Genomic DNA, 19,152 nt, shown 5'->3' on the forward strand with positions numbered 1-19,152 from the left:
TTCTCTGTCATTTCACATTATTACAAGTAATTTAATTTCTGAGCTTTGTTTTGGTTTCTTATGTGTATGGATTACTTGGGTTCTTACCAACATCTGGTGAACATTTCATGTCAATAGCACCTTTGGAAATATATTTACTGGGAAAAATGGTGACGTGTTCAATACTTATTTTACCCGCTGTATATACACAAGTCATTGCCATGTTTGGCTTTGAAGCCAAACTGGTTTTAATCTGTCCAACAGGATTCTTTCTAGGGTTTTTGACAGGATGCTGGCCAAAGCAATGGGCCTGTAGTTATCTAGGCTCCCTACTTTACATGCTCTGTTTTTAATGACGGGCACTAAACAGAACATACAGCGTTGATTCAGAACAGTACTCAGCTGCATACTCGTTCCAATCAGGTATGATGTTATGGGTCTTATTGTTACGCTTGTAGTAGGGCTTCCACAGTGACAAAACACCAAGTCCTGTCAACTGGGGGAGTAGGAGACACAATATTTCTGCCCACATATTTAGATACGATGACCTGCATCGGCAAGTTAAATTTAGGTTATTGTAAAGTTGGTCTTCAATTTTATTCCGAGAAGCGTCCAAGAAGTCTAAAAAAGTCTTGAATTTAACGAAACATGTAGGAATCATATTCACAAATTAAATATTGTACTTCTTTTATTTGGAACTTCAATACAAACAAAAACAACTGCCTCACATGAGACAACACTTGAGATTTAAAAAACAAAAGACTTAAAACCAAATAACTACAACTCTTTCAAAATGGAAACATCCAGGTTCCAGAGAACAAAAACTTCATGTGATGCAAATAAATCGTAGCCTGACTTTGGTTAGTGCAATATAATAATCTAAAAAAGAAAACCAAAAGGAAAGAAGACTACTTTTCCTCACTTCAAGAACACTGTCAAAATAAACTATAGTGTGCAAAAAGCTCATCCTGGTTGGGGTCAAAGTTAGTAACCTTGATGCAGCACTGATCGCTCTCCTCCACTTCATCTCAAATTACTCCATTTGGCATATCTCTTGCTCTGAAACAATCTGAGACAACCTCTGACAATGGTCTGGGACCAGTTGTTGTGGTTGCCATCAGAGTATGATTACTGGGATCACAACTGTCAAAAGTTTGCTTCAGACAAACTAGGTGTTGTCTTTAAATGGGCCATACACGCTTTCGAGCCGCTGGTAGTGTGCAGAAAAATGCTTTTGTGTCACCCCTCTCATTCTCTCTTACTCTCTCCGCGCTGAACTCTAAACACACACCAAATGTGGGGCCTTGGATTGCTTATGTTGTTGAGCCTACTGGTGTCGCAGAAGAGAAGACCTCAGGAAAGTCTGATCTCGCCTGAAAGCAATTAATCAGAGTGGGGATTAACTGTAATTGAGCTAAGTAGCCATTTAGAGATAAAGAGAAGGCACAAGAAATAAAGAGAAGGCACAAGAAATAGGAAACCGTCAGGACAGACGTGTGTCTGCCATGCCAAGTTTCTTCCTAGAAAATCCACATGGGTACATTCACAAATAGCCAGTGAAGTGTGGCCTTTAACTAAAAGGTTGTCTACTTTAAGGAGCTCCAAACAGTGTGTCCTCAGTCTCAAGGTGTCTCCTAACGCCTTTGCTCCTATTTGTTAAGGAGCTTCACACTTCCTGGTCACCATACATCATGCTAAGAAGAGGAACTTTGAAGTCTCGAGTGATTGCTGGTCAAAAGTGAATTCACTTAAATATTGTATATATAAACATCACCACATTTGCTGCTATTCCTTCTCAATAATTGATCAAATATTTGACATAGCATACATTGGGATGAATTGATTGTTTTCTGTTCGGCCTTGACTGTGGTGACTTGATGTGTTGTGACCTCTGCAGGGCTGATGAGTGGGTGTTGAAAGGAATCTCAGGCTACATCTACGGCCTCTACCTGAAGAAGACCTTTGGCGTCAATGAGTACCGCCACTGGATCAAAGAGGTACCTGATTTTCTTTCAATGGTCAGAATTCTTCCACGGTTTCTCCAGGGAATTGGCAGCAGAGGCGGTAACATTCAAAATGCAAAAGGCCAGCAATGGTTACTTGCCAGCAATAGTAAGGACTCATTCTATCCGAATAGAATATTTCATAATCATGTATGACTGCGTATTTAAAACTGAATTTAAATGACTGAATTCTTACTTGAGTTTTTGTAATAATAAATGTTATTTCGTTGTTTACCAGGAGTTGGACAAAATTGTGGAATATGAGCTAAAGATGGGAGGAGTTCTGTTGCACCCAACTTTCAGTGGAGTCAAAGAGAAGGACAAGTAACAAGTTCCATATCAATTTGAATCCCTATCGTTCAATTAAATATAAGTATAAGTAACATTTTTGATCATTATTGCATAACACACTGACCAAACTTTTTTTCTCCTCTTCAGCCCAACTCCCCACCTTCACTTCTCCATCAAGCACCCCCACACTTTGTCCTGGGAGTACTACAAGATGTTCCAGTGTAAGGCCCACCTGGTGATGAGGCTGATCGAAAACAGGATCAGCATGGAGTTCATGTTGCAGGTGTTGTCTGGGCTCCTGACTGCAGTTGTCTTTGTTAACCCTTGTGTTGCCTTAGGGTCATTTTGACCCGAATCAATATTACACCCTCCCCCCGCCTTAGGATTAATTTGACCCCATTCAATGTTTAATGTCGGTGTTCTTTCGGTAGTCAACAAACAAACATAAAGTGCCTCACACTTAAACTTGGAAAACAATATTAATTCTAATAATTTTCTGGAGGTTTTAATTGCTGGCGTCAAATTGAACCCAAAGGGTAAAATATGTTAGTAAATATAAAGGTAACAGGAGGGTGAAACATTGAATCGGGTCAAAATGACCCAAAGGCGGGGGGAGGGTGTAATATTGATTCGGGTCAAAATGACCCTAAGGCAACACAAGGGTTAAAGGGATACTTTAGATGTTTTGGTGTGAGGTATGAGGTACTTATCCATAGTCAGTGTATTTCCGTCAGTGCATTATATGCAATATAGTGCACTGATATTGACTTTTTTAGATGTATCATATTCAGTTTCAATTCAATTCAGTTTATTTGTATAGCCCAATTTCACAAATTACTAATTTGTCTCGGAGTGCTTTACAATCTGTACACATAGACATCCCTGTCCCAAAACCTCACATCGGATCAGGAAAAACTCCCAAATAACCTTTCAGGGGGAAAAAGGGAAGAAACCTTCAGGAGAGCAACAGAGGAGGATCCCTCTCCAGGATGGACAGGTGCAATAGATGTAATGTGTACAGAAGGACAGATTTAGAGTTAAAATACATTCAATTAATATGACAGAGTGTATGAATAGTTCGTAGTAGGCATATTCCACGATGGAGACCTCCACGAACCATCAGGCAGATGGAGGTAGAGAGGAGGAGTGGGCGGAGTCTCAACAGTGGGCGGAGTCTCAACAGGGCAGTGGTGTAGTTGGTAGCAGGAATTCCACGATCCAGACCTCGATGATCCATCAGGCAGATGGGATCTATGCCGTCTCATAGGGTCTGATGACCCTATGAGACGTGAAGTCAAAAGGACTCCGGGGAGAAAGCAGAGTTAGTAATGTGTGATGGAGATGAAAATTCATCCATAAGGAGAGAGAAAAGAGGAGATAGGTGCTCAGTGCATCCTAAAACTTCCCCTATCAGCTATAAGCCTATAGCAGCATATCCAGGGGCTGGACCAGGGCAAACCTGATTCAGCCCTGACTAAGAGGAAAGTCTTAAGTCTACTCTTAAATGAGGTGACTGTGTCTGCCGCCCGGACTGAAATTGGAAGCTGATTCAATAAAAGAGGAGCTTGATAACTAAAGGCTGCTGTTTTGCTGCTGCCTTGTTCCACTGCCGTATTGCTTTGATAAATGGACCTGTACTTTTCTAGTCTTCCGATCACTCAAAATGCTTGAACACTACATGACATCATTCACCCACTGATGGGAGGAGCCACCTGCACATCAAGACTAAGTATCATTCACAAACATTCATACAACGTATGCACAGCTACGGGAACAAATTTGAGGTTAAGTGTCTTGCCCAAGGACACATCGACGTGGGCTGGGGATCAAACCGTCGATCCTTTGATCGAAGGACAAACCTGCTCACCACTAAGCCACAGTCCCCCTTTGCTCATGTGTCACAACTCCTATATGCTACCTCCAAACTGCCCACTGCCATCTAGTGTATGGATAATTAGTTAATATAACCCCACTTCAAAACAGCCAAAATATCTATTTGACTTCATAACAAAAAGTGGTTTACGTCTTCATCTTGAATGCTTGGTTCTCTGCTGTCCTGTAGGTTTTCAACAAGCTTCTGAGTCTGGCGAGCACAGCTTCATCCCAGAAGTACCAGAGTCATATGTGGAGCCAGATGCTTCTGTCCACTCACGCCTTTCTCAAATCCATCTCCAACGTCTCAGGCAAAGACATCAGTCCCCTCATCAAACAATGGGTGTATCCTTTTTATCTGTAGGGATGATTATCAATGAACCATTTAGTCATGCCAGACCTTAAATCCTCTTTCAAAATAAAGCACATGGTAGGTTTGACACCTTTCATAAGAATTGGAAACACCTCTCAGTAAAATGATCAGTCCATGTAACTTGCTGAATGTTCTCTCACCTGGTGAGTTGTTCAGGCTCTCTTTAGTTATCTTGGTTAACTTTAACATTTTTGTACTCAGAGACCAAAGTGCTGTGGTGAAATTCTTTGGCAGCTTTGCCTTCAATAGGAAGAGGAACGTGCTCGAGCTGGAGATCCGACAGGACTACACGTCATCGGGGACTCAGAAATATGTGGTGAGCGTTGAGAGCAAACTGAAAGTCAATTTTTAGAACTCTTCAATCAAAATGTAGGTATATTGTCATCCAAAACACCTTGTCTGAATGCTTGCTGATGCCATTATTCAATGAATGCATTAGTTATTTGTTTACAGTGCAGTCCTCTCTGTTATCTTCTACAGACCTGTATTGAACTTAAATGGATGAATAAATCTAGCGTGTCATGTTACAGATTGTTATTGAAGTACCATTACAATTACACAGATGATTATTTGACAGACAATAATACTACTAATTTGTGTATACATATCCCTGCAGGGTCCCATCAAAGTGACGGTACAGGAGCTGGATGGATCCTTCAACCACATGCTGCAAATCGAGGAGAACAGCCTCAAACACGACATCCCCTGTCACTCCAAGAGCAGACGGTACCACATGGTTCATTCTCTCATGATTAGTGAATGTTGATATAATCTATTTTATCATTATCAAATAATACAGATAGTTATTTATCATATTATACTCTTTTCTAATGTACTGTGTGATCAGTTGTCGACTTACTGATAAAATGTTGATACAGTTAAGTATCGTAATATAATTTTTTTGTGATACTGTTATTTAAAAATAATTAGTTTCCATGCATGGATCTTTAGCAGACAATGGCTCATTTTGTGTTGTGTGTTGATGTTGGATACTACAGGGATTGTGATAAATGAATATGTAGATCCCACTGTTTTGATTGGATAACAAAAATTGCACTCTATTGCTTGTCTTACAGTATATGAATACATCACAATATATATGGAGAGATAATTGTAATCCCTGTATCACAATATATATATATATATATATTAGGGCTGTCAGCGTTAACGCGTTAATCTATGCGATTAATTTGGCCGCGTTAACGCACTAAAATATTTTAACGCAATTGACGCAACTTTGTTTACTTCCGGTGTTCGTTGAAGTTTTTACACTCAAACCGAGTGTCAAGCCGCGGCAGTACGGTTTAACACTGTTTCCGTTTTTAAAACAATTATTTTTCCGCGAAAATAAGAAGCAGAAATCAGTTTTAACTCGTGTATGAATCAGTCGGGTTTCCTCCTGCTCCTCCTTCCTCCCGTCTCCCCCTCTGATACACAGAGGAACGAAGGGGCGACGTGTCGGGTGACGCGGCGCGGAAAGAACTCGTCACACGAAACCTTCAACGTGATTGGTCAATCAGTTTGTCTGTCAACATTTTGGGGAAAAAACAACCAATGAACACTCAGTAAATCACAAAGGACCTCCCACCTCACAGGTGAGGCTCATTAGCAGCCTGTCAGTCAGAGAGCAGAGAACACGGCACCAGGACAACTGAGCCTCATTGAATAGAGCTGAGATTGTTCTGGAATGTTTGATGTAGAACACGTGGGTATGTGTCATATGCAAACGCCTTTAAAAGGTGAATTTAAATTTTTTTGTAAAATGGAGACATGAGCCCAGCCTCCAGAGGGTTAACAGGACATATGTGAATGTCAGTCAGTTACCAAGGCCACTGGTTCTGCTGCTGTTCAGTGTTAAAGATGACAGGACCAATGGAGTCTCAATATACTTCTTTTTTTTACGAATCTGGATATTTCACTGAAGAAACAATTTATCATCCACGATATTAAATACCTCGCTGGCACTTTATAGGTAGGAGCCTCTTTGAAAACACAGCTCTGTGTGAAGTTTGGTCTTTAAAAAGAATGAACTTTTAACTTTTAACTTTTAATTGCGATTAATCGCGATTAATTAATCTCGATTTCAAAATGTGCGATTAATTAGTTAATTTTTTTTAATCGATGGACAGCCCTAATATATATATATCGTATTGCCAGACTCTTCCCTATAAAAAGACCAGATCTCATCAATATGCCACAGACAGAAATGTCAACAATAAAGAGCTAAAAAGTAAACAAGAATGTGCCCCGTGTTTGTCTTGGAGTTTTTCTATTGACATATCACTGAATGTTCTGTTGGTTTCCTCTTCCAGAAACAAGAAAAAGAAAATCCCTCTGATGAATGGAGAGGAAGTTGACATGGATTTATCGGCCATGGAGTAAGACGTCATTCTGGGAAATGCCATCTAGGAATTGAGTTATTGTCTTGTCACTCTATTAATATAATGTATTACATGAAGGTAGATGTACCTGCGTGAGTTGAGGTACTTCAACTCCTGTTCCGTCTGCAGTGCCGACTCCCCCCTCCTATGGATCCGCATCGACCCAGACATGTCCATTTTGCGGAAGGTGGAGTTTGAGCAGGCTGACTTCATGTGGCAGTATCAGCTACGCTATGAGAGGGATGTAGTTGCACAGGTATTTTATTATTTATTATTTGTAAATCATAAAACTAACTGGTTTTCTTATACATCCACCTGGCTGCCGTTTGTTAATTTTTTTACCCACAGCTAAAATCACGGTTCTATTTTGGATCCAGGTCCCGGGTAGCAAAGTATCCGGATTCACCCAGTCCCAACCATAACCACTCCTTTAATCCCTCGCTCACTTTTATTTGCCAAGAGCGATTGAACACATGTTGGTAACAGCTTCTTCTTATATTCTGCTGTCATGGTTTTAAGTTAGGAGGAAATTTTAACCGGTTATGAAACACTACCTAAATCAACACGAAAAGAAAATTCCTTCCAGTAACTTTTATTAACATGTATATGTTTGTTTTTTTGCTGCTCATTTAATGTTCAGGTTGTAGCAACAGGCTGCTACTGTAAACTGGAGTGTTTCAGCTGATTAGACATCTTGGATAAGGAGTTATTTAACCTTTAGTTTTCTGAAAATTCTTTATGGGTTTAATGTCCGTCAGATGAGCATGCCTTATCTCTTGGATAGGAGGAGTCCATCTCGGCGTTGGAAAAGTTCCCGACTCCTGCCTCCAGACTGGCTCTGACTGACATCCTGGAGCAGGAACAGTGTTTCTACAAAGTCCGCATGCAGGCCTGCTTCTGTTTGGCCAAGGTAGGGGGGGGGGGGTGGTGTCGTCCACCATAGAAAAAATAAACACTATTTCTGCTTTGTACGTGTTGAGGAAGTTCCACAAATGTTGGACCATCACGCCCTACATTTACTTTGTATTAAAATACATCCCCAGTTCTCCCATTATGAATTCATCCGTCAGGGTATGTCAGTGGTGCACTAATGTTGAAGTGAGTGCTGCTTAATGTTTTTTAGTATTTACATATTGTGATTTTTTTTTTTTACTATCACAGGTTCAAACTGCACCATCTTTTCACTAAATCAATTTAAAAAGTTGAAAATGTTCCTCGAGGGTGATGGTAGGTCCCGCAGCCAGATCAGTTGAGAACCACTGTCCCAGACCAGTGGAGAACCACTGTCCCAGACCAGTGGAGAACCACTTCCCCAGACCAGTGGAAGAATCATTCCCCAGACCAGTGGAGAACCACTGCCCAACACCACATCTGTCACGCATGTTCTTATCATTTCACTGTTCGTTGAGTTTATGTCTCAACTGTAACAAAAAAGCCTTGAACAAAGTTAATGTAATCCCGTGCGTTTGATATTCTATCCAGTAATGTGAGTTATAATTAATCTAATTAGATTAAATATCCATTACATCTAATTAGATGCATGTTACAATAGAAATGTGCTTATATATTTTTACATTTATATAAATGCATGTACAATATTTTTACACTGGAATCCAACACTAATAAAATGCAAAGCCAGTTAAATGTAACAATTTGCTGGGTATTTAGCATGATCCTGTCACTCTTAAAACACACACAACTTCATATTGAAACCATCTTCTTTTCTTTGAGAGACTGTACCAAATAGTTTGATTTATTTCCATGATTACTTGTTTTTCATGCTCAATGACTTATTTCGAAATAGTGTCTCTGTTCAACACAAGATTCAAAATTGAGTTTTTGTGTGACACTTTATGGAGACACTTAGTTTTACAACTGATTAGATTGTCAGTTGACTCAGAATTTCTTTGGTCGTGGAACTTGTCATTACATCACTCTTCCATTTAATATTTGGGTTCAAATGTTTTTCTTTTGTAGTAGAAACAATATAGTGCAAAGGGCTGCACTATGAGAACAACAATCAGCCTCCCAGCTAGCAATGCCACCCACCGGTTTAACCCTTGCTGCTCCGTTGACTAAATAATAATATTCTCCATTCTGTGGATTCGGTCTATTCCAACTTTAACCCCGCTGGATTTCCGCTATTCACGTTCCACCTGAACCAATATTGTCTCAACATGATAAACTGAGTGGAGGTGGAAATAGAAACACTTCACCTCTTTTAATATGTTAAAGTATTTGGCCAAAGAACTCCCAACAGACTCTCATCGTAATGGCCTTTGGTATATACTGCACAACAGACACTCACAGACCACCAAGTGAATTATGACTGACCACAAATAGACGTTGCTGCATTATGGTTAGTTGATTGCATTTGCTTGCTTTTTACTGGTGGAAAATGTGGGAAGAAAAAAGGAGCAGCCAGAACCTGAGAACTCTGTAAATGGTTGTTAAAACTGACAAATCCGCGTTAAAAAAAAACGCACAAAGAAAATCACAGATATGTCTGTGAATGTGTCCACACACTTTGAAAACCTGCACCCCCTTTATTTACCTTACCAAATTACAACATCCTGTGTAAGTGACTCTTCCTCCTATATTACTACATTAATATACATTCTCCATTATCCTGTTGGAACCCAAAGACCACTGCAGCTGCTGGTGAAACCATGGAACACTCGTGTGTAAATTTTCCTTTTACTTTGTAGCTCAGCTCTCGCCACCGAAACAGACAGTAACATTTTATGCAAGTTACAACATACTCAAAGTGTCTTTTTTTCTGCTTCTGCAATATTTCCTAAACAACACCCACAACTCTCTTTTCATTTTTACTTTCCACAAGCTTTTCAGCATATGGGCGTTATTTTACCGTGATGCCAACTAACCACATGTCTAACCGCTTCTCTTCTATCCTGTGTGCATGGAACCCTGCAGATAGCCAATGCCATGGTTAGCACGTGGCAGGGTCCACCAGCCATGAAGTCCCTGTTTACGCGAATGTTCTGCTGTAAGAGCTGCCCCAACATTGTCAAGACCAACAACTTCCTCAGCTTCCAGAGTTACTTCCTGCAAAAGGTACCATCCAACAACTTCAACTGTCCTTTTAGTGTTTTGTCCACCGCAGAGCACTGAGCATTAAAATGTCCCTCTTCGGACATGTTTTTGCCACAATTCCTCGACTTACAAGGTCATGTGCTACACCTGAATCACACAGTGTTAAATTGAACTGGGAAATATGTTTCTCCATCTTTTACATAGAAATATCATCAAATGAGTATTGTTTTTTCTTTATTTTCCATGTCAGACGATGCCCGTTGCCATGGCCTTGCTTCGAGACGTCCAGAACCTCTGTCCCAAAGATGTCCTCAACTTCATCCTTGATCTCATCAAGTATAATGACAACAGGAAAAACAAAGTAACGCTTTCACTTGGATGGCTTTTCACAATGAAATAACAACATAATAACTCAGTATGATGTGGGCCAAACAATACTATTATGACATCAATTCCTCAATTAATCTGCATCTTTTAGCCACAAGGGATGCAGTCTTATTTGAGGTCCAATTAAATGCCAATAATTCAATTTAAATGCCTCTGTAACTGTACACCGTTTTAATATTCAGTTTCACTGGGGAATATGTCACAATATAGAAGCTAAAGATGCACTTGCAAAATTGTAATATTATATACATAATTATGTTTAATTGTTTCGTTTTTGAATTTTCAACTAATTGAGTGGCCTCATACACATGGTTTAAAAGCTTTCTTTATTAAAAACCCTAAAAGCATAGCATATTTCATCAGTAAATGTTCCTCCACCAGTTCTCAGATAACTACTACCGTGCCGAGCTGATCGGAGCGCTGACCAACTCTCTGACTCCGGCCATCAGCATTAACAACGAGGTGCGCACTGTGGACAACTTGAATGCTGACGTCCGCCTCATCTTGGAGGAGATCACGCGATTCCTCAACATGGAAAAACTGCTTCCGAGCTTCAGAAACACCATCACTGTCAGGTTCAGAGTTTCAGTTGTTAAAATAATGTTGCTATATTACTTCCTATTGCTGTAAACCAAGTAAAGACCAGCTTTGTACTGGGATCTTGTCTCCTAACAAGCAGCCACTCATTATTTTTAGAAATGTTAGAATTAAGTGTTCCAGCAGGAATTCTGCCACAATAATTTAGGAACACTTTTTTTACAGAGTACAATAACTGTTTTGCAAGACACCAAATTATTTATTTAGTCTTGATCTTACGTTAATGCTTAAAATGTCAGAAAATACAAATGGAAATCGGTCTACTATATATGACAAGTAATATAGTGTTCCGTACATGTATGGAAACACAGAAGTATTTGTATTTATGTTGAGATGGAAGTTAAGTCAATTAACATAAGACAAAAATATATAATTTATCTTTAGTTGACAAAGTTTCCATACTTATAATCATTCCTTAGGAATTAAAACTAATTATTAGATTGTTGGCATATCTATTGTTAATATTTTGTCAGTTTGTAATTGTAATATATTTTGTAAGGCAGTATAGCTTTAAATTTTAGAATATGCATATCCATCTGCTGCTGTCAGTTAACAAACAAAGTTAAGGACATAAAAGTTAAAGCGTGAGTCACAAGATTAGACTAATGTATAAGGTATTATTTCTGAATAATCTTTCCAAAAGGAAGAGCAAACAGTTATTCCCTTCTATTAATCACGTTTTAGCATTGATTTCACCCCCCGCCCCTGTTCCTCCCCTCCCTCTCTGCAGTTGTCTGAGTGCGATCCGCCAGCTTCAGAAGAACGGTCACATTCCCAGTGACGCGTCACTCTTCAAGTCCTACGCCGAGTACGGACACTTTGTCGACGTCCGTGTCGCTGCACTGGAGGCTCTAGTGGACTACACTCGAGGTAGGACAAATGACTCAACATTTTAAGTAAAAAGTGTTTATATGTGCAAGTTTAGCATGAATCAATCACACCTCTTGTTTTAGGTATGCCTCTGTTTGTTTACATTATTATAGTTGATTTTACTTTTTCTAATTTTTCAAAACTCCATGGACACAGTCACTTTATTAGCACCCAGCGGACTGATCCTTAACCCACTTATCTACGCAATTAAAAATCAATTTTGGTCCTAAGAATCAACATTAGTTTGTGGGAGACTAAACGCTGCATTACCCAAATGTTTGTTTGATTTGATTTTGTCCCTGTATTTAGTTGTTGTTGGTTCTGTCATGTGTCTCTTTTTTTTTTGTGTCCCGTAGTTGAAAGAAGCTTGGCAGACCTGCAGTGGTTGCTCCTCATGGTCCAGAATGACCCAGCTCATTATGTCAGGTCAGCTCTCTCACACACTCATACTGTTGCTAATGAAAGATTTGTAAATCTTGTCCTCCCAATTTGTATTTTCACTTCTGTCGCACATTACGCTATTATACGAAACAGGCATGGTGCTAGAACATTTATTGCTCGAGGTTAATGGAGTTAGTGGGGAATTCAGGAAATTGTATTAATTGAAATGAACAAGTTTCTGATTTTGTCAGACTTTGTCACATTTCTTTTAGAATTTACAAAAGAAAACGACATCAACAATCTACAAACAGTTGAATGTAAAAGTAAACAAATGTCACTGGAATTTCCAAATATCACCTAACCGGCCCCTTGACACCTTCAGAGGCCTTAAACTGGATAGGTTCACACTTTTCAAGTATATCTTAAAGCAATAATCACGGACCCAAATGTAGACTTCCTGAAGCCATTTCCCGTTAAGGGTGACCTCTAAAACTTCAGCTAAAGATGAAATGAGGCTCAAAGAAGGAACTTGATACCAACAGGCTCTGACCTCAAACTCCTAAAGCCTGAACGTTGCTTTGCTTTAGGAAGGGATGTCTTTGTGTCAGGAACCAGGATACCTCCTCTGATGCTAAATGACTGACCAATAGCCAGCATGGCGTTTAATTTTCATGTCTGCATTTGTTGTTTCTTGTCCAATCAGACATAAGATCCTGGGTATGCTGTGTAAGAATCCACCTTTCAACAAGACTACAGACTCTGCTCTGTGTAATGAAGCTCTGGTCGACCAGCTCTGGAAACTTATGAACTCAGGTGAGACACACACTCGCACTCGCACTCTTTATGAAGCGACAGGATGTAAAATCCTCATGACATCTTGTTGTCAACAATCAGTCAAGCTGCCCTCCTTTTTAAGGGATAGTTGGCAGGTACGTAACCATGTCAGTCTGTGTTACCTTGACGCCAAAGGGGAAGCAGTTGGAAAGGAACTGCATGCTCGCCAAAGCCAACAGACAGAAAACAGAGGTTTGCTAGTCGTCACTGTACCAGTGTAGTTTATCAGTCCAAAGCAGCGCAGTTGCCTCCTTCACTGTACCGAATGGCTTTGGAGCTTCATTCATAAATTCTTTGAGTTGACTGAAGCCAAACTCATAACCAGGCAGGTTTTGAACTGCCTGTGTTATGAAAGGTAATACACTAGCACTTTGCTTTCTTAAACATACTGTTGTCAGTGTTCAGGGACCTTCTCTTTGTTTAGTAAACAAAGTGAAGCACGTACAGCATCCATTCTAACCAGAGCCCCTTAACCCTTGTGTTGCCTTAGGGTCATTTTGACCCGAATCAATATTACACCCTCCCCCCGCCTTAGGATTAATTTGACCCCATTCAATGTTTAATGTCGGTGTTCTTTCGGTAGTCAACAAACAAACATAAAGTGCCTCACACTTAAACTTGGAAAACAATATTAATTCTAATAATTTCCTGGAGGTTTTAATTGCTGGCGTCAAATTGAACCCAAAGGGTAAAATATGTTAGTAAATATAAAGGTAACAGGAGGGTGAAACATTGAATCGGGTCAAAATGACCCAAAGGCGGGGGGAGGGTGTAATATTGATTCGGGTCAAAATGACCCTAAGGCAACACAAGGGTTAACAGTAAGGATATATATACAACCATGCTACATCTGTTATCATCTCATTTATAACTGGTTGCCTTCTGTCATTCAGATGGAGAAAGGCAGAGATACAGTGTCAACATGTGTACCACTGGGTAGATACTGTCAGACACAACTCACGTTCTTCATGTTATCCACTTGCTTCCATCCATATACATTGCTGTACATTCACTTCCAGCCACGTGTATAGTGCGTGTGATGGTGTGGTTTTCATTTATTTGATAACATGTGGACAAAACTAAAAGATGCCTTTCACAAGTTTTTAAAGCCAAAGGTGACTTCTTTAAATATCTTGTTTTGTGCGAGCAACACAAAGATATTCCTTTTTATAGGAACACTACTACTTTGTCCTGAATGCATGTTGTAAATGTATCTTACTGCTACCTTCAACATTGATATTAATGGGTTTCAATTGGGTGGAAACCTCCAGGTCTAGAAGTGGTTCAAACTTGCATTCTTACTCGGTACGATGAGAAGATGATTTATTACCTCAGTAAACATGAGTGAATGTGTCAATTTCTAGTTTGAGTCTCCTTCAATACAGCATGATGTTCATTTAGTAAATGATGGTCCCATTGAGACTCAAACAGACCAATAAGCAGGGTCCGTTTTAGCAGGGCTACCTTGTGATTGACAGTTCGCTACCACAATATTTTTTAGGTGGCCATTGTCCACTTCTTACAATATAAGATGTCCACATGCCAGATCCAAGTACAACTGTATATCTTACAGCATTTGGGTGTTTTTTCTCTCTAAAGTCGTATTATCATCATGTTGTCGCCATGTGGTGGGGTTGTTGTTGGCTCCACTGTCCTCTTTGTTCATTGTCAGACACCTCATAAGAATCCAAGCTAACCACCGTCTCTATCGGGAGCTTCTGTTAGAATAATATTAAATATTCAGCTCCCTGTGCCTTCATTATTATTTTGTCAAAGGTTAAGGTCTACTTTTTTGGGTTCCAACTCCGCCATGTATGCACTCGGTTCTGCCATGTCCTCGGGTTTCGTTATTTTTCTTCCAGGGGGTCCTATGTGTCTCTCAGCCAGCAAGCCAGGCCACAACGGCTCAGTGTGCCAATATAAATACACATCATGTACAAGTATATGTTCACAATTCCTTATTCCTGAAAGACGCTGGGCTCTTGTTTCGCGTGTTATCTAATTTATTGATTTACAAACTTGAAGGTTGACCGACTATATTAATGTTCATTATCTCAGTGAACTTCTGTTTGTCTGTCAGCCCATGTGGGTGGCTGCTGGACTGCTGTGCTGCCAGTTTAAATACACAGTGACCAGAGTGTGGTACACACACACACACACACAGTTCCTCCATGTGTTAAACAGAAACACACGATGATGTTTCATTGGCTGAAGGTCAGTGCCATAACAACATAGCCTCAACTTGCTGCTGCTCGTCATTTATTTCAACCTTCTTCCAAAGCCACTGACTATATTGTAATTGTTAGTCATGGCAGGGTATTCAAATTTCTGCAACTTCTCAGTTCTCACACTCTGCATGGGTAACCGTAATGAATAGTTAAATAATAAAAGCTGTGTCGACATGTTTGTAAATGCTTTCTTATAAATCTACAAATGCAGGATATTCAAGCTACCATTTTTTTGGTAATGCATTTAAAACTTGACTTTGAGATATGATTTTACAGATAATTACGGTCCCATCTCGGCATTTTGAAGGTTGTTTATGAGGTTTTGCCGTAAACACTCTTAAGTCATCTTGCTTCTTCATTGTTCCTCTGGTGTCCCAGAGAATGATGGGGCTGTGAAGGCTTGTATCAACACAGCTTCAGATTATCTTTCTTCTGTAGCTATCTTAGTTACAAAGCACCCATTTCCAACTTATTTGTTCTTACCTTGCCTTTTGTTTTCCATCCCACTGCCCTCACTCGACAACCTTTTCCCCCTCAGGCACCTCCCACGACTGGCGGTTGCGCTGTGATGCCGTGAACCTCTACCACACCCTGTTTGGTCTGACTCGGCCTTCCTGCCTCCCCCTGCCAGAGCTGGGCCTCGTGCTCAACCTGAAGGAGAAGAAAGCTGTCCTGAACCCCACCATGAAGCCCGAGCTGGGGGGCAGCTCTGTCATGGACACGCCCGCCAGCATAGGCATCCATGGCGTGGGCATGAGCTACTCAGCTGTAAGTGGTGTTGGTGGGGTTAGTGTAGTTTTAATAGGAAATGCACTTTATGAACTACTGACTGAACTAGATTATTGGTTATTTCTTGGTAGGGCATATTCCTGGTTTCTCTGCTAATGGTGATTCAATTCAGTTTATTTTGCAAAGCCAAACATTACAAATTATCCTCAGAGGGCTTTACAATCTGTACATGCATACGACAGCCCTGACCTTTGACCTCACATCAGATCAGGAAGATCTCAAAAAAAAACTTTCGCACCCTCAAACAATAGATGTCATGTGACCAGATGAACAGCTTTAGGGTTAAATAAACATTCAATGAATATAACAAATGATGAAGGCATGGACCACGATCCAGACCTCCGCAATCCATGAGACAGAAGGAGGAAGAGAGGAGATGTAATCAGCGAGCTGCTTGGCGGTTCGTTTTCTATGCTACATTAAAGTTTGTGTTTGTGTCTGCCAGGTGGATGAAGAGCCCGATCCTATGTCCTTGGGGGTGTGTGGGGTGGGCCTGAAGAGGAAGGCTGAGACCCCGCTGGGCTCCCCTCCAGAGCCAGGACAGGTGCTCCAGCAACAGGAGGAGGATGCACGAGGGGGACGATACAAGATCAGGGTATCTATTCAAGTGTTCTCCTGCCATGTTCTGTTCTAGCAACGTCTCAGCCAAGAAGATAAATATATAGAAGTCATGTGAACTGTTTTTATGTTAAAACACGTTATTTGGTTTGTTGTAGTTCAACACAATGGAAGACGAAGATATTGATATGGAGACGGTTCATGACAGTCAGGCCTTCATTCACCATCATCTCAATTTGTTAGAGAGACCCTCCACGCCAGGTGAGCAAACACACACACACACATTCAGAACACTTATTAAACCCCCAATAACCTGGTAACACACCTGCCCTCTCTCTTCCCAGGTAAAGAGCCTCCATCAGTGGAACAGTCCATTCTGTCCATGCCCGCCACGCCCGTGCCGTCCTTCCCCAAGGAGACCACCTCCTCGTCCTCCAAACATGGTGGCGAGCACGGCCATCACCACCACCACCACCACCACCATGAGCACAAGAAGAAAAAGAAGAAGCACAAGCACAAACACAAGCACAAGCATAAACACGAGAGCAAGGACAAGGAGAAGGACAGAGAGAGGGACAACTCTCACGCCTACAGCAACAGCCCGGCCAGCGGCAGGTCCCTGCGCTCGCCATCTCTGTCTGACTGAAGCGTCTGGAGTTCAGTTTCCAACTCCTACTTCGGGTTAACTATGTTGTTTATCTAAAAATTCTCTACTCGGTGCTTTCAACCAACAGGAAGAGTTAAATGGACAAAGTGTGAAGGAAGAGGGTGCTGTTCCATGTGTAATGTTCCAAATCTATTTCAGCACTTAAGACACCACTTCCAATCTGGCATGCAACCATATGCACCTTTCTCCACAAACGGGCAAACGGATATCATGCACTCTGCCTAGACACTACTCGGGTGTGCCTCGTCCACACAGCTCCATCCCAACATTCAGTGAGCGGCTTCCGAGGGGTAGACATGATGGATTGTGATGTGGATCGAACCATTCTGCCTGGACTGGGCCTCTGGTGTCTTTAACGTCCTGCAAACAGCATCCCCCTGATAATGATTAAAACATTCGGATTCCCTGTACAATTGAAACTCAATTAATGCTAGTGTTTTCTTTTAAATAGAGATATGTTTTGTATACCAACTGCGATCATTGATGATGAAAGCTACTTTTGTGCTCATAGATGTTTTAACTAGATTAAATCCAGCTCAATAAGGCTGGTTTACTCTAGCAGTAGGTCTGATGGTTTTAAACAATGGAAACAACATGCAGAATTCAATGTTGCCCATTTAATTTACCGAAGTAGTGATGTGTTAAAGTACGGGTTTCTTGTTCAATTGGTCTCCTAAATTAAGCTTGCCTTGTCTTAATATGACAAACAAAAGACAAAGTCCTACATCAGCAGTTATTCCCACTCTACTGGTGAATTATCCTGGGGACCCTCGTCTCCAACGTGCTATGAGATTTCCCATAACAGTAGTTATTCCTCTTGTTCGACACAATAACCTTTACATTGGCTATAAAGACACAGTACAGTAGATACAAACCAGTCATCAAAGAAATGTAGAGGAATGAGAGGATCAAGTATAGAATTCATGGAGAATTTGGGATGCTTAACTGAGGAATCTAGCCCTTGTGTTTTCTATGCGGTAATTTGTTTCGTAAGATTTGTTCATTTAATTGTTTTTTAATAAATTGAATGCAATTTAATTTTTATTAATATTTGTGCCAAAAGCACGGTATTGATCCTTTGTGTAAAATGGGTTGTGTCAACTTTTAAAGATGTATGGAAGGCTACATGGATTATTTTGATCTCTTCTGTGTCCATGTCTGGTTGTGTGTTGCTGTCAGTGGCGGTTCGTCCATAGGGGGCGCTAGGGCGCCGCCCCTCTTAAAATTTGTAGATGAAAAAAAAAAAAACATCCTGTCAAAAAACATATGCCAAATCATTTAAATAGTAAATATACCGTGTTGACGCGCTAAATGTGTGTGGGAGACCGTCAGCCTGTCAACAACCACTTAAGTTAATGTGAAAAATATATAATATATCGCCATATATAAGCCCTTCCCCTTTTCCGAGGCGATCTAACGTGTGTGTACGGCATCGAGAAAATATTTCAGTCGTTTCGGCAAGGACCGGCTTCTCATTGGCGGATGAAAGGTGATTCCTTGGGTCGCAAAAATGTGCGCTCGTTGGCCAATGACATAGGCTGTGTCTACTACCGCACACTTCACGAAGTACACTGCAATGCAGTGCACTACAATTCAGTGCACTGCACTTGGCGGAAGTGACGGACGCAAATCTGTTCACGGCACCCGCGAAATTAAGCCGGGAGTGACGTATGCAAATCTGCTTGCGATACCCTAACCCTTAAAGTGACAAAATGAAGCACTTCTTGCCCTCTGTGTCCCTTGTTTACCCCTTTCTCCACCCCATGTGGAAACTGCGATACCTCCACAATCGCGGCAGGAGCCTCCGCCTTCTGGCTGAAGTCGAGATGGTATATGTAAATTTAATTGTGATTTTGCCTTACCTTCACAGCATAGCTTCATGTAGTAG

General features: G+C 40.8%; 1 protein-coding gene across 1 annotated transcript; it reads left to right on the forward strand.

The window, feature by feature from the left end:
• The first annotated feature begins 1,599 nt into the window (after nt 1-1,599).
• taf2 (TAF2 RNA polymerase II, TATA box binding protein (TBP)-associated factor) lies at nt 1,600-18,389 on the forward strand. Its single transcript, XM_056411135.1, has 20 exons — nt 1,600-1,717; nt 1,877-1,976; nt 2,221-2,306; nt 2,421-2,556; nt 4,336-4,490; nt 4,720-4,834; nt 5,135-5,244; nt 6,831-6,896; nt 7,029-7,155; nt 7,684-7,809; nt 9,834-9,974; nt 10,204-10,314; nt 10,722-10,915; nt 11,668-11,807; nt 12,164-12,233; nt 12,892-13,001; nt 15,789-16,018; nt 16,485-16,634; nt 16,756-16,858; nt 16,942-18,389. The coding sequence occupies exons 1-20, from the start codon at nt 1,671-1,673 to the stop codon at nt 17,241-17,243; spliced, it is 2,619 nt and encodes an 872-aa protein (XP_056267110.1). The 5' UTR covers nt 1,600-1,670; the 3' UTR covers nt 17,244-18,389.
• The last annotated feature ends 763 nt before the right edge of the window (nt 18,390-19,152 follow it).

The sequence above is a fragment of the Pseudoliparis swirei genome, unplaced genomic scaffold (genome assembly GCF_029220125.1).
Source record: "Pseudoliparis swirei isolate HS2019 ecotype Mariana Trench unplaced genomic scaffold, NWPU_hadal_v1 hadal_128, whole genome shotgun sequence".
NCBI classification, from domain to species: Eukaryota; Metazoa; Chordata; class Actinopteri; order Perciformes; family Liparidae; genus Pseudoliparis; species Pseudoliparis swirei.